General features: G+C 43.4%; 1 protein-coding gene across 1 annotated transcript; it reads right to left on the bottom strand.

The window, feature by feature from the left end:
• Nucleotides 1-7,145: 7,145 nt before the first annotated feature.
• Nucleotides 7,146-14,699, bottom strand: SOST (sclerostin). Its single transcript, XM_056362622.1, has 2 exons — nt 12,067-14,699; nt 7,146-9,033 (listed from the first exon to the last, which is right to left on the bottom strand). The coding sequence occupies exons 1-2, from the start codon at nt 12,281-12,283 to the stop codon at nt 8,612-8,614; spliced, it is 639 nt and encodes a 212-aa protein (XP_056218597.1). The 5' UTR covers nt 12,284-14,699; the 3' UTR covers nt 7,146-8,611.
• Between the last annotated feature and the right edge of the window lie 221 nt (nt 14,700-14,920).

Genomic DNA, 14,920 nt, shown 5'->3' with positions numbered 1-14,920 from the left:
AAATATGATTTTAGTAAACCTGCCCTTGCTCCAAAGACCACCCATAAACTCTCTTTAATAAATTAATGGGTTTTATGCGAATATCCCTAGGTACGTGTCATTTCCAGTGCTCTTGGGCCTTATAGTTGCCTTCTAAATAGCAGGACACTCTCTATATTAAAAGTTGTATTTTTCTGCAAACAGCAAAATTACACTCATTGGGTGTAACATCTGTACAGAACATGTATGTCAAAACCATAGCGGTTTATTTGAGTAAATATAGGGTGATGGCACTGCTGACCGAGAGATTTATGCATTTGAGAGCTGTGTAGCTTAAAAGTAAACGGAGTGTACACAGAGTTTACTGCTCACGGGCAGACTGTTCAGACTCTGCTACAAGTCTGATGGTCACTTTGAGGTTCTAAGCACCCCAAAATAATGAAAAACTAGCTAAAAACTTTTAAATTCTACCCAGATAGCACTTCCAACTAGAAGAAAGGGACATGTGTGAGGGCATGATGCTGAAATTCTGAAATTGTGCCAGTTTTCCCAGTAAGGATATACCCTCTTCCCTAATTCCTGGCTCTGAACATTTGCATTTATTAACATTTTGCACCAAAGTACTGCTGCTCTGCTCTTGGCACGAGTGCAAGTCCAAAGAATAATCCTTATGACCGATCATTAGCGCTTGATGCCATATTAGAGATGTTAATGACAAAACTAATTCTAGAAAGATGTGTCTTTTTAAGTGACTGGGCCTATTTTTGGCTCCTAGGAGGACCCTGGATGCCTCTGATTTGAAGATTAATTTGTTCAGAAGCTCATATTAATTGATAAGCATGCATTTTCTCAGTTCATTGGCCATCTGTGCAATTATTTGTCTTCTCCTTGCCTTTGTTAATGATTTTCTGATAGCACTACTGCTGCCTCTAGACACACAGAAAATCATCCTGAGTGAAGCTTTTGGTCCTGAGCACCACCCTTAATCTGAAGAATAATTTTAGAAGAAAACTATCACTTTTAAAACTAACTTCTCCAGCTAATTTGACTAGAAAAAAACAAGGCCCTGCAAATAGCAAACCCCTCCAAATGGGAGAGTAATTACCTTAAATTAAGCCTTATTTCTGGTTATAAAAAAAAACTAACCCCAAACCAACAACCACCCAATTGTAAAAGCATGTTGTGCAAACTGGAAGCATTAGAGTTAAATACTGGCCATTTTAGAGCAAAAGGGAAGGAAATAGTTGGGAGGAAGGAAGAAAGAAGAGATTAGAGAATCCGACAGATGTAAATAGTCTCAGAGGAGCCACTGTGTCCCAAGGCCTCTCCTAAGGGGAGTTTTTACACCAAAGAATCTGGTCACCTGAATGAAGAATGACATCACTTATTTATTTAGCCAGAGCTGGGCTGTTTTCTTAAGACATTGAAATAACCTCATGCCACAAGCATTAAATTTTTGGCAAAGTGATAAAAAAATATAAAAATTAGGGGCTTGATAACCACAAAATAAATACACTTTTATTCCTTGGTTTAGAGAATATATTTAAATTGCCTGGAAAGTCATGCACAAGAAAGCTTGAGCCTGCAGGTTAACGCTGTGAGCAGCCTGGGGTGGGAGTCTCAGCAGGGACACGCATGACTTTGGACTTGTAACTAAGTCAAGGAGTGGGGGCTGTTCCCCTCAGAGGTGAAAACAATGGTGTTTAACATGTTTAATATGTTTAACATGAAATGATGTTCATTAACATCTCTTAACATGGCATCAAAACCCAAGCCCAGACCAAACTTCCACATTTTGGTGCTGTACACATTCATAAGAGAGGGACTATTTCAATATTTTAAAATTTCAATAATTTGAAATTCTAAACCCTCATGGCAAAGTGTCCCAAGGGGTCAATAAATAGTAAAAAGAGTGATTGACATCACACCCCACCTCACCTGGGATGGCTAAAATGGGTGTTCACGGCATCAGTGTGAACCAGTAAGCCCTTGGGAGCACCAGGAGAAGCAGGGCTGGGATGGATTATGCCTCAATACTGAAATCTTCAAAGTGACACCAAGCTGAACGGTGGGGCTGATACTCCAGAGGAGCTGGATGCCACCCCAAGGGGCTAGTGAAACAGAGCAAAGTCTTCAAAAGATCAGTCAGGATGAGTCTGGTACAGTGCTCTGGGTGATGCTCTGTGTTGAGAAAGGAATGTACTCGGAATAGTTAGAGAAGGTTCCACTGACAACGTTAAAGGAATGGACTCTGAATTATTAGAAAAGATAAGGTGGGCACCTGAAGGAGATAAGGAGACCATGAGTCAGGAGATAGCCGAACAAAGAAAGTTGAAAGGTTTACTCCACCTAGATCCCATCTACTATGAAGAGAACAATTAGGTGTCAAAATCAAATTACTATTTATGTAATGATGCTGTAACCTCTCACAAAAACTGTATAAACGACCTGACATTTCACTGAAAACTTCGGAGCTAGCTTGCCCGGTGCAAATCAGCTAGCTCCCTAATGTTGCACAAAATAAATACCTTTGCTTGCTTAAAGACAAAATTCATCTCAGATGCCCTTTCGGCATCACTGGAGAGGCCAGGGGTAAGCCTCTGTGAACTTCACAAAGCTCAACAAAGCCAAGTGCAACGTCCCGTGTCGCAGCACCATCCAAACCAGCCAGCTGCAGCAAGGCTCTCCCCATCCCATCCCAGGGAACTTCCATAAGCAGTTCCCACACCTTGCCCCGGCACAGCCACCCACCCCCCACGAGGTTTCACAAGATCTACTGTCCGGGCTGTTCCTCCCTCCTCTCCAGGCCAGCCCACCTGCAGCCCTCTCCTTGTCTCTCCTCCATCCAGGGAGCTCTCCCTTCTCCCTCTGTTTCTTCCAGTACTCCTCTCCACCCAGTGCTCCCCTTCCATCCCCCTTAGAGCTATTTATCTACTTAGCAGGAACCAGCCACAGCTGCACATCATCCACATCAGCCACCCCCCACCCCAAGCCAGCCCACAGCTGCACATTATCAGTGTTAATTAACCTGCCCTCATTCCTCTACAATTCCTCTACACCCCTACACCTGGGTCAAGGCGATTCCAGCAGTAGCGGCTGAGCAGGGGGATCGGCAAGGGGAAGACTGCGGGGTATTAGTGGATGGAAAAGTGGACATCAGCAGGCAATGTGCTCTCCATCCCAGAAATCCCGACCCTGTGCCGGGGGCTGCGTCCCAAGCAGTGTGGCCAGCAGGTCGAGGGGGGATCCTGCCCCTCTGTGAGCCCCCCTGGAGCACAGCCTCCAGAGCAGGAAAGACGTGGAGCTCCTCGAGGGGGTCCAGAGGAGGCCACAAAGATGATGGGGGGACAGTTTGAGGGAGCTGGGGTTCAGCCTGGAGAAGGCAAGGCTCCAGGGAGACCTGACAGCTGCCTCCCTTGTAGGGCCTATGGGAAAGATGGGGGGGGGCTTCTCCACCAGGGAGCCTATGGTAGGGTGAGGGGCAACGGTTTTAAACTGAGGGTAGATTCGATCTGATATCAGGAAGAAATTCTTTACTGCGAAGGTGCTGAGGCACTGGAACAGGTTGCCCAGAGCAGCTGTGGATGCCCCATCCCTGGTAGCACCCATTTCAGCCATCCATCATGCAGCAGAGGCAAGATAAAGCTTTGAAGATCATCTTTGTGTTCCTTAATACTTTTATTTTTATTTATTTATGTATTTATTTTATTATTTTTAAATATATTATTAAATATAAATTGAATGCATTTATTATTATTATATATATTATAAATAAAAATATTTATTTACAAGAATGCACAGGGCTTGTGCTGATAGGTTTTCCCTTTGCTCAGGTTTTACTGATGAAGTGTATTATCCTCTCTTCACAGTAATAACTTGTCCTCCTAAAATTATGTGAAATAAAACCAGTAGAGAGCTTTTAGGAGTGAAAGAAATAGCTAGGTCGTGACACAGTGGCAAGAGTGGTTAACGGAGGCAGAAGAATCAGCACTGCTTCCTTCCCTTTGGGCATCGTTTATTCTGCTTCACTGCGAATAAAATTCATTTTGGTATCAGAAAGGACAGAAAAGCACCACATTCTCATCCAATTAAAAGACAGGGCATCGTGAGCCTTGTGCAGGAAACACTGCAGCTTGACACCACAAGTCTCCAACCTTTGGTGTAAAACATTCGGTGTCAAAACTGCTCCCACAGCTCCGGGAACTGGACATAAACCTCCATTCCATGGTGCAAAACCAGAAAAAAAAAACAGAAAAAAAAAAAAAAGTGTGCAGAATTGCCCTTTGATGGCTCTGAGGCTGCAAGGGGAGCAGTTGCACGGTTGTGTTGAAGCGGAGTTAATATCGGCCGCCTTTGTTGCAAGTTCTGCAACTTGTACTGGTTTTATTTCCAGCTACAAGGGGTTTTTTAAAGGTGGACCTCCAGCCCCTGCCTGTCACCGGGGGGGTTTAGTTTATCCAGACCTCAGGTTACAGCTGCACAGCATGTTCAACCCCAACTCAAGCGACATATAAATATGTCCTATTTTAATTTAAGACTTTGGAGCCTGTTTACTATAGAAAAGTTGTTCCCTGCGCCCATATACTGCACTAATTTGAGTGAAACAAGCTAATTATAAGCTGATGTCATATGGCTAAAAAAATACCTGTTTATTTCTTCCGTATTTCACAACGCTGACTTTCTCAACCACATTTGCAGAACACATGCATAATGTGTTTTCTGGACCTCGGGCCTCGCTGGATAAATGCTCTTGATTGTGCAATTTGTAATTAAAAAGTTGAACCTCGTGCAAAATCTTTGGGACCTGGTGCATACCACTGTGCAGTTTGTGCTGCCTGTAAGTTTCTCTTTCACTGAATAAACAGCAAAACTGTGGTTTTGCCAGAAAAAAAGGAATAAAGTAGGCACACCGCCTATTTATTTTAAGTCAGTATGTTGCAGAGAATGTGGCATGGTTTGTTGTCTACCCAACTGGGAAATAAAAATGGGGGAGAAATGAATGTTCAGAGGTGATATGGAGGAAAAAAGGGACTCGATTGTTTTTTGGGACAGCATCCAGTCCGACAGTTGCTCACTTGCTGGGCTCCAGCTAAGTAAGGGTAAATTCAGTGAGCTGTTACTACTCGTAGTTTGGTAGCACCTCAGTTGCATACCACCGCACTGTTGTATTGCAAAAATTACAGTGAGGAAAAATTCAGTCTTGCCTGAAGTTGCTCCGTTTTGTTTTCTCTGTGTACAGTATAAAGCTTTTTTTTTTTTTTTTTTTTTTGGGGGGGGGGGGTGTGGAGGGGGGAAGAATCGGAAGTGTATAGATTTGGTGTGCCAGACAGACTGAAATTTCCTGCAGACACTTGTTCTCTCCCCCTCTGTTAGAGGGGGCATCTCCTCCGTGCAGCGTGTCCCTTGGAGTAGTAAATGATGCTTTCAGCAAACGCTGACACCATCGAACCCATAAGTCACTCTCTAGATCCGTGCCTTGCTCCAGAGCCCTACTAACAGCCGTAAGCAATACGTATGGAGGCAAAAATCATGTGCACCTTTACTAGAGATTTAAAATCAAGAGAGAGAGTGTGTGTGAAGATAAATAAAACCCAAATGCTCTGTTTGAAAGGAGCCCAGATGGGGGTGGCGGGGGGAGCAGGACGACTATAGCAGCCTGTCACTGTGAAACACCCCACATTTGGATTTTTCCAGGAGTTTGCAGGATAAATGAAATAAATTGGCAGAAAGGTGGTTGGAGGGCACTGTCTCAGGAGGAAGATGGCAGAGGACTAAGCGCACCCAGGGACCACTCAGCGAATCCACTTTTAACCTGGGTTAAGAAACCAGCGAGAAGCGACTGCGAACAGGATGGGTGCTGAGGGGCGTCCGGACTCTGTGGGTATTCGTGAAAAAGCTTTCTAACGTGCAAAAAGCCAATCATTACATTAAATCAAACGGCAAGGTTGTGAGCGGCAGCCTGACAGCAGGGAGCTTTGGCACTTCGGGTTGAAGGGGGCTGTGTGGGAGGAGTTGGGTTTCTTTAAGTGGGATTTCATCTTGAAGGTGAAACATACATAAAAAATATAATAATATATATTTATATAATTATAGTAATATAATTATATGTAGAAATATATAATTATAGTAATATAATATAATACTATATCGTTATTATATATAATATATATATAATAACAAGATAGTACTGCTTCACCTGCAGCACGCCTTGTAATTGCCACCAGCCTGGAATCCAGCACAGAGTCCCAGATAAAGTCTCTTTCACTGGTTTATCACAGTCAGCGTTTCAAAACCAGTATTGCAGTAACCCTAGATGCCAGCGAGACCAGGGAATAGATTTTCCAAGGCACCAAACCGCTTTTCTTACTTTAGAAGCACTTTGCAGGGGGTTGTGTTGGTTTCTGAAAATTAAGCCCCGAGTGCCAAATCCATAAGTCAAAGATAAGCCTGGAAAATGTTGTCACGAGTATAAATGTATTAGGTTTTTACATGAGGTATCATTTTATAGTAGTAAAGGACACCTTACCTACCGCTGCCTTGAAAAAGCTGTTCATCTTTACAGCCACGCTGACAGTTCTGCACACTGTGTGCAGCCCAAGTTCAGTTTTCCTTGATTTCATTGGAAAATGTCTTTGTTTCTTAAAAACCATGGCCTTCTAAATGAAAATGGTCACAGGTCTATAGTATGAAATCATGAAAATGTTTAACTGTTGCCTGGCAGCACCTGTGAGGGGATCCCATACTTTTTTTTTTTTTTTTTTTTCTCCAATGAGAGAAATCTGAAACAATCAGATTTCAATCAAGGAATCTTGATCGGCACCTTGTATTCGCGGGTGGCTTTATCAGGTTGTGAACATTACGAATCGGGAAACGTCACTGGGAGTAGGAGGGAAACTGAAATCAGCTGAATTTTAATTCCCAGGGTAGTAGAAATGAGAACACGGAAACAGTTCTGAGCATCACGTCTGCCCAGGAACACTTTTTCCATGAGAAACATCAGGCATTGGATGCCAGAAGTTCCAGGATGGAGTTTCTTTTGAGATGTGCAGGTTATCGATTGAGAATTGGGGACCCTGACATGCTGTATCACCGAAATTGGAGTCAACACCCTGACTGTTCTGTAATTCACCAGCTTTGCAGCAATTCAACGAGTCTTCCTATAATTAAGCATCGTTTCTACTTTATTAACCATGTATTTAAAATTAAAAATAACAGACTAATATCTTTAAAGCAGTATTACTTCTCATTGTCTACAAGGAAAAAACATTGCATAAATAATTTCTGAGAAAAAAATAAATACGTAATTCACTCTCTGAAACAATACCTTTTCCCTCTAGGTTCTGGTCCCACATAAAATAACTGCAAAATCTATCAACATCACAAATTTCCATCGTTTATATGATTTCAGCATAAACTCTACATAGAAAATAAGAACAGTGAGGAACTGTCTCCATCCCAAACTGTGTTCATCTGCTACCAGGCTTAGCATTTCTACAGGATATATACAGCATGTGACAATTTATCTCCTTAATAATATTCTCTCATGTAAAAACACAAATGTTAGTCTGAATGGTGAGAAGCTAACTAAAGGGAAGTTGCTGTCAAACTAAAGTACCAAAGACTTTTCTAGTGGAATTGATGACATTAAAATTAGCAGAGGCTCACTTTTAACGCAGAACCAGCACCTTAATCCCAGAACTTGGCTTGCACAGGCTTCGCGCTACGAAGTGTGTGGCCAGATAATCCAAACTCTACAGAAAATGTAAATTGAGACATCTAAGCTGACGCTAAAGACAACTGTGTTCTAGGAAATCAGGCCTAATCAGTATCTTCTAGGTTAAATTGCGCACACCGATAGCTGTTTACAGGACAAACATCAGTGAGGTTATCTGGTTTGAGGGAAGCATCCATTCCAGAAATCTGCTCCACCTAGCAGAATTTGTTCAACTGTTCCTAAACCAAATCCTTGTCCCTAAAACCGATCTGGGTTTAGTTGTCAAATCCGTTTCGAATCTGTTCATCCTACAGTCTTGCAATTAAAAGTATGAAATAGATTTGTCACGCTTTTGAGAAGGTGAGTGGCACGTTTTGATTTTTGCGTTTTAAAGGAAACCGCTGGGACGTGAGGACATCTGACAGGGTGTCACAGCTGTCGAAATCCCTGCTAGCACTAACTTTCTGCAACTCATTCGGAGAGTGGTAACTCTCCTGCTGCTGCCTTCATCACATCCTTGTCCTGCACCATGGCACCTGGAAAAGTGGGAAAGGGACCTCGGTGTTCTTTTCGTGTAAATTGAGTAGGATGACTTCTAACAAAGTGTGATTGTCCCCATAACAGCTTCACTTTGCCTTCCTACATGTCCAAGCCAGGTGGCTCTCCAAGGGAGACCTCTCCTCTCAGACTGAATTTACGTGTTGCTGCCTCCAGCTCGGTTTATCTCATTCTCTTATCAGACCATAACTGCTATCATCTGACAGATTTTTTGACTATGTGAGCCTTTTGACCCAGCTTAGCAGAAGGAATTGGACCCTACTGCAGTCAGAACGGCACGCTGTGGCCTGTGAGTGCCATCTGATGTTGGGTAAGATATCCAGAGCTGCTAGGCTGTATCACTTGGAGTACCACCACCTGCTAGTAAGCATTCTCTAACTCATGCTGGTTGGATTTGCTGCTCCTGGCTCTGGAGAGACGGGGTTTCTTGTTCTTCTGAGGCCTGACCGTTTCCTTCCCGAAGTCCTTCAGCTCAGACTGGTTGTGGTAGCGAGTGTAGCGCTTGCATTTGCAGGACGTGACAGCTCGGAATTTGTAAGTCCGAGTCTCTTCCTCAGGACAAGCCATCTGGATGCGCTGCGTGCGAGTGTGAGCAGGAATGCAGCGATAATCCGGGGCATTCTGACGCCACCACTTCCCTCTGCCGATGGAGTTGGGCAGGAGGTGTGAGGGGACACACTGGCCGGAGCAGACCAGCTCCTTGACAGGTTTGATGCTGCGGCAAGAGCCCTCAGTGACGTAGCGGGTGGTTCGCATTTCTCTGCAGCTAAAGTCGGAAGCATCTGCAAACAAGAAACACATTCATTACCGACTACTTTCTTCCCCTTACTGGGAAAGAATAATTATTTTTTTTTCTATAGAAACTTCAGAGAACTTAATCTCGATAAACATGTTCATCCTCTTCCCTTAGTCAAAAGGACAGTTTTAACTCAGGAACACTACTTGCAGTGGAAATCCTCAAAGGTCAGCTTACAGCTAGGTGGCTGTGGCTGTTGGGTCCATCCTCCTTGCTGCGTGCAAGGTTGTTCCCTCCTCAGTACACCAAAAGAGAATAATGACCCTAAGTCATTAGTGATAACTATATCACTAATGTAACTAAGTCATCAGGGATAGCTACAAGCTGGACATTTTGAGTGGCAGGTTTGGGGAAGAGCAGCTCCAAAGGCTCGCTCGTGCAACTACTCTAGTTAGCAGACCCTTGAATAACAGTGTGCAAATTGGTTAATAAAATCCTTCTCTTGCCCCTAGGCAAGCTCCATATCAGCTTCGTGCAGGTGGGCACTGGGAATTCTGAAGTGGGACCCCAGCGGGGCAGCGATTGCTTCGTGGGAAGCGTTGGTGGGATTCTCCTGGCTCCGCTTACCTGTGGGCAAAAACCTTCCCCCCATGGCTCTGGTTTAACTCTATTGACTTCAGAGGTCGACTCCAGCTTTAAATTCTTTTGCAGCAAAGAGTGTGTCCCTTAAGTGATTCTTAACTAGTTAATGGGTTCCAGGTGAGGGAAAGAGCAGGCAACAACAGTGCTAAGGAATTCCCACTCTTCAGGCATGAGAATTTCCAAGTTTACTCCTCTGTGATAACCCCATGTCCCACATAATTTCCTTCAGACAGCCAGGGGTATCTTCTGGCTGGTTAGAGCTTACAGTGGGTTTTCCCCCCTTTTTGCTCAGTGGATAGCTATAGGCAAATCAAATATTAGGAAATACACGATTTATATAGCATTAAGGCTTTAGAAAAACTTTCCAGTTGTAGGAACAGACTTTTTCCAAAGGTGTCTCTTTTGCCAAGTGACATGTTTGACTAATTGACATGTTTGGAAGACACAGTATTTGAGTTTTGAAGGTGTTTATCATCTCGATAAACACGTTCATCCTCTTCTCTTAGTCAAAAGGACAGTTTTAACTCAGGAACACTACTAGCAGTGGAAATTCTCAAAGGTCAGCTTACAACTAGGTGGCTGTGGCTGTTGGGTCCATCCTCCTTGCTGCGTGCAAGGTTGTTCCCTCCTTAGTACACCAAAAGAGAACAATGATCCCGAGTCATTAGTGACAGAAATTTGTACAGATATTTCAATTTTTGTTTTTCTTGTGACGTACAGAAGCATCATTTTCAGTGCACTGGTTTATATTTATTAAAGTGCTGCTAGCAGGATTATTTTTTTTTTTAAGTTTGAAGGACTGCATCAAATGAAATGATCCTTGTTGTAATGCTGTGACAAAAATGCTGAGCTGAACTCCTTGTGCACTTTGTCTAATGCTCCCAAGTTCCCTAAGCATTTAAGAATATTATGTCTGTCCATGTGAAAAATAATGCTCTGAATCAGACATAGTTAAATACACGGGCATTTACCTCAGCTATATACGTTTATTTTCCGTGCACACATGTCCTGTCCTGTAAGTGTACACAATCCACATAATGCAAAATTATTCATGGTCTGGTGCAATGTCATATGTCCCAGGAAGGTCTGGCCACTTCCGATCACTATTTTGATTCCTTCTGTTAAAGATGTTATAAGAAGTATGCAAGACCACTACATATCTTAAGTAAATGTCCTTTCCAGTTCAAAAAATATGCACATAGCAGTGGGACCGATTCCCCTCAGTTGATCCCAGAGTAGTAAGAAGCTACAAAATGAAGATGTAACAACCAAACCAACCTGCCTGGACCTGGGGGGTTGGTGGGGCTGCCTGTGAGAAGCGGCTGCTCCCCCTTTCAGAGATTTAAGACCCTTATAAAGTTGCACTCTCAAAAACATCACTACTTTTTTTCCCCCCCTTTCCTTTAAAATATTGTTAATGCTAGGGGTTTAAACACCTTAACTGACAGCTGCAGCAGAAAACCACAATTCCGTTCCATCCGTGCCCAAAAAAAGAAGGGTAGCTGGGATCTGCACTGCACAATAGTGGAAACTGCAAGTTTGACTTGTTGCTACGTGCATTTGGTAGCCAAACGCGTCAGGCTGGCGGACCAAACTAGCCCTATTTGCTAGGGGGATGCTTCTTTCAAACGGCTTTTCTCTGGTGCTAGCTCCCCACCCCCACCCCTCCTCTCACACCCTGCGTTTTTGCATCGTTGCTGCTGTCAGACATCTGGCCAGATGCAGTGACAATGCATTTCGAAGAACGTCAGTGCTGCTAAAGCGGCCAAACCGATGCCAGGGTTGCACACATCTGCAAAATACGGGCCTCTCCGTTCATTTGGGCATGCATTGCCCTCGGGAGCCCTTTAACTATTCGTAACAGCTTTTTTGGCTGCCGGAATCCAGCCAAAAATCCGGCTGCTGGCAAAGGAAGGTGAGCAGCACACTTTTCTCACCCAGCTGAATGCCACCTCCAGGTGCCAGTTTCGCTGTGTGATCTTAGACATCCCTGGTGTCACTCTTTCTAAATACTCAGAATTGATATTGTCTCCACTGACAACCCCTTGCCCCATCCTAATATCCAAGAGAAAAAGATGACTTGTGCCATCTCCTCGCAGTGCTGGCAAGCCTGAAGCACGGAGAAATGTAAGTGCCACCTTCTACAGGTTTTATGTATTGGAGCTGTGTCTGCAGAGAGCAGCTGGGCAGAGTAGGAATGCATGTTGTAGTACCTAAGGATTCTTCAATAGATAGACCACATTTTTCACCAGTAAACTCCCGTCTATCCCTTTTAACGTATACATTCATACTTCTTCAACAGTAGGTGTAACTCCCTAGCACTTCCAGCATTAGGGCCACACCTACAGGTTTTAATAAATAAACCTCTATCAGAACAAGTATTCTTTTACAAACTGCCTGTCAGGGTCCAAACCAGTAATAATTTCATTTTTCTTACCATTAGGGTCTGGAGCTTGTTGTATGTGCCTCCCTCCGTGCTTTGCCTGGTTCATTGTGTTGTTGCTGAACGTCTGCTCCACCGGTGTTTCTGCGTTCTCGGTGATCTCAGGAATGATTTCTGTAGCATCGTTTTTAAACACTTGCCACCCTTCCACGGACTGGAATGCAATTTGTGTTAAGACACAGACAGAGCACACAGCCCAAGAGATCTGCATGGTGGCAGCTCGCAGATTAGCTTTTCAGCACCCTGACAGTCTCAGATTCCAGGCAAAGGCACATTATTCCCCTTTTTTAAATCCTTTTTAGAACCAAGCCAGCCAATGACTATCCAAAGTGGGAAGGGCCAGGCAACAACTCATTCATCTCAGCTTTTGTCCGTGTGAAATAAAATGGGGGTGTGGGGGTGGGTTAGCGACAATATTCTACAACTTCTATAAAAAAACCTTCTCATATGCAGTTCATTTTTGTGCCTGGCAACAATGGTGATTGACAAGGCTGGGATGAATTGCAACCTGACAAGTCTTTCTGCCGTTTTTTTTTCTAACAATGCTATAATTAAAACCTGCTTCTACCTCCGTAATTGTATCTTTGGCTATTGTCTTTTCCAAAGGTTTCTCAGACTTTTTTATTTTTACTGTTGTTCTTCCTCTCCCCGCCTGCCCCTCATATGAAATAAGCAGATCTAGAAACTCGAGGGCAATAGTTAAACTTTTCAGTTCTGCAGGCAAATGACTGGGGGAGGGGAGGGTTTATTTTCCTTTGCAAAACAAGGAGCTCTACATGTTGTTTCACAAATGTACTGGAAGAAACAGGAAAGAGCTGCTTTTTGAAATGAGAAGTTGTTTTGTTTCGTTTTCCTTTAAAAATAGGTGACTTGGAATATGTTAATTAAGGTAAACAGCCAGGATGTTGTACATCATGCTTTTTGATGGGCTCTTCCTCATGTTTTTATCACTTCAGAAAAAAAGAAAAAGCAGCACGAAGCATTTGCACTTGCTTTAAATTCATTGCATGCTACTACTTCTGCTGGCATTCTGCACAAGTGTTGAATATAGGACATTTGCTTCTTTTGAACACAAGAACGTGACCAGACTGATATCCACTCATGATGCAACCACCAGAAAGAATTGATGACCTTAAGTCTAGGGCACCTATGCCCAAGATACATTCATGTGTCATGTTTTACAATCTCATTTATGGTATTCTTCTTCCTTGCAAAAATAAGATGATAGTGGTGATAGCTGCATCATCTCTTCGTCTCAAGACCACATCCACTTCCAAGCTATTTGCAAGTGATGTCAGGCTAAACACACCAACAGGAAAGCATCTCGACTTTTAGATACATTTTGTTCATCAGAGGTACAGAAAGCAAAATGTTTGCTTAAAGCAGCAGAGGGACACCCATGGGTGTTACCGCAGTGCCGTCGCGTACATCCTCGTGAAAACACTTCATGTGGAACAGATTTAAAAGTGATTCACCATCTGACTCCCCTGCTACTCTAAGGCTCATACCTAAGGCACACATTCCATTCTGGCAATTCCCCTGACCTGGCACAGAAAACAGGTGTCACCAAATTTGCAGTGGAGCTGGCTTTGTCCCTTGGTGTCACCTTGATGAGAAATAATAGATTTGAACAACAGCAAAGACCTGAAGCCTTTTCACCTCTTCAGCCTTGCACCTACACAGGCACACGGACAGCTGATGCATGAGCGGTACCGAGTTGGGTGAGCTTTGTGCAACGGTCCTTTCCTAAAATAAAGGCAACTGAAATATATGGTGATACGCTTCCTCTCTGCCCAAAATTATAGATTAGCATCTCAGAAGAGCTGCGCTTTCCAAACAGCCTCTAAAAGCAATTGTGTATGGCATTGCATGAAAATGTGTGCCCTTACTGTCCGTTCGCATCCCATCATCTCAGAAATCACTCTGTTTTTATGGAGGGAAACAACATACCATTTTCTTTTTTACGAGGGTTTGTTTTTTTTTTTTCTCCACAGCCAGTCAGGAAACCATTCTTTAATCCAGACTGTTGGCACATAATATGCCTCAGATGTGCCAATTCCTTTTTCCCTTTAATCAGCAACAGCAGAAGCAGCAGCACTGATTATCTTTCATTAATAACTGCCTCCTTTACTCAGCCCGGTTCATGATGGTCTCACAAACACGGGAAACCCAAACACTCAGCTACTGCCAACATTTTTCAAAGCATCATTTTTCTCACTTCAGAGTAAATCTATTTTTGGCTTAGAGCTACAGGTGAAATCTATTCAACAGCGAGGGATCCGCAGCTTCACAGGGCCATCACGTGGATGCCCACCAAATAAAAAGGATTCTGAAGACAAGACAGACACCAGCTTGGGAAGCTGTAGAAGCACCTTCCTTGCAGAAGGTGGTTTTTCGGGGCTTTTCCTTCAAAGAACAGGCTAGTCCACCAGGATTAAGTTACCCAAAAATCTCAAGCTCTGCTTCCAGGCTTTACAATATAGCTATTTTTTCTTTTGTTTGGAAATACTGACAGGTGATCTTCTGATGGCCCTCAAAGGAATAAAACGGTGTGGGGCTTTGTTCTGGTGTTTTAGGCTTTTTTTTTTTTTTTGACCAAACAAGTCAGGAAGGATGACCAGGAGCTAACCAAAGATTTATAACTTGGATTATTTTGGTCAGTATTGGTATTCCCCAACAGTGACCTTCTCCAAAGAGATCTGGGTGCAGCTGGGCGCAGATGATGGGGCGCAGCTGACAAGGAGGACAGGAGACCAGAAGAAAACAAGTACTGGGAAACTCTGACCCATTGCTACCTATCCACTCCCCTATTTCAATGCCTTCAGAATTATATCTGTCTATCAAAGCT

Source organism: Falco biarmicus, chromosome 17 (assembly GCF_023638135.1).
Source record: "Falco biarmicus isolate bFalBia1 chromosome 17, bFalBia1.pri, whole genome shotgun sequence".
Classification (NCBI taxonomy): domain Eukaryota; kingdom Metazoa; phylum Chordata; class Aves; order Falconiformes; family Falconidae; genus Falco; species Falco biarmicus.
Note: the sequence above shows the minus strand (reverse complement) of the source record. Positions and strands in the feature narration are given on the sequence as shown.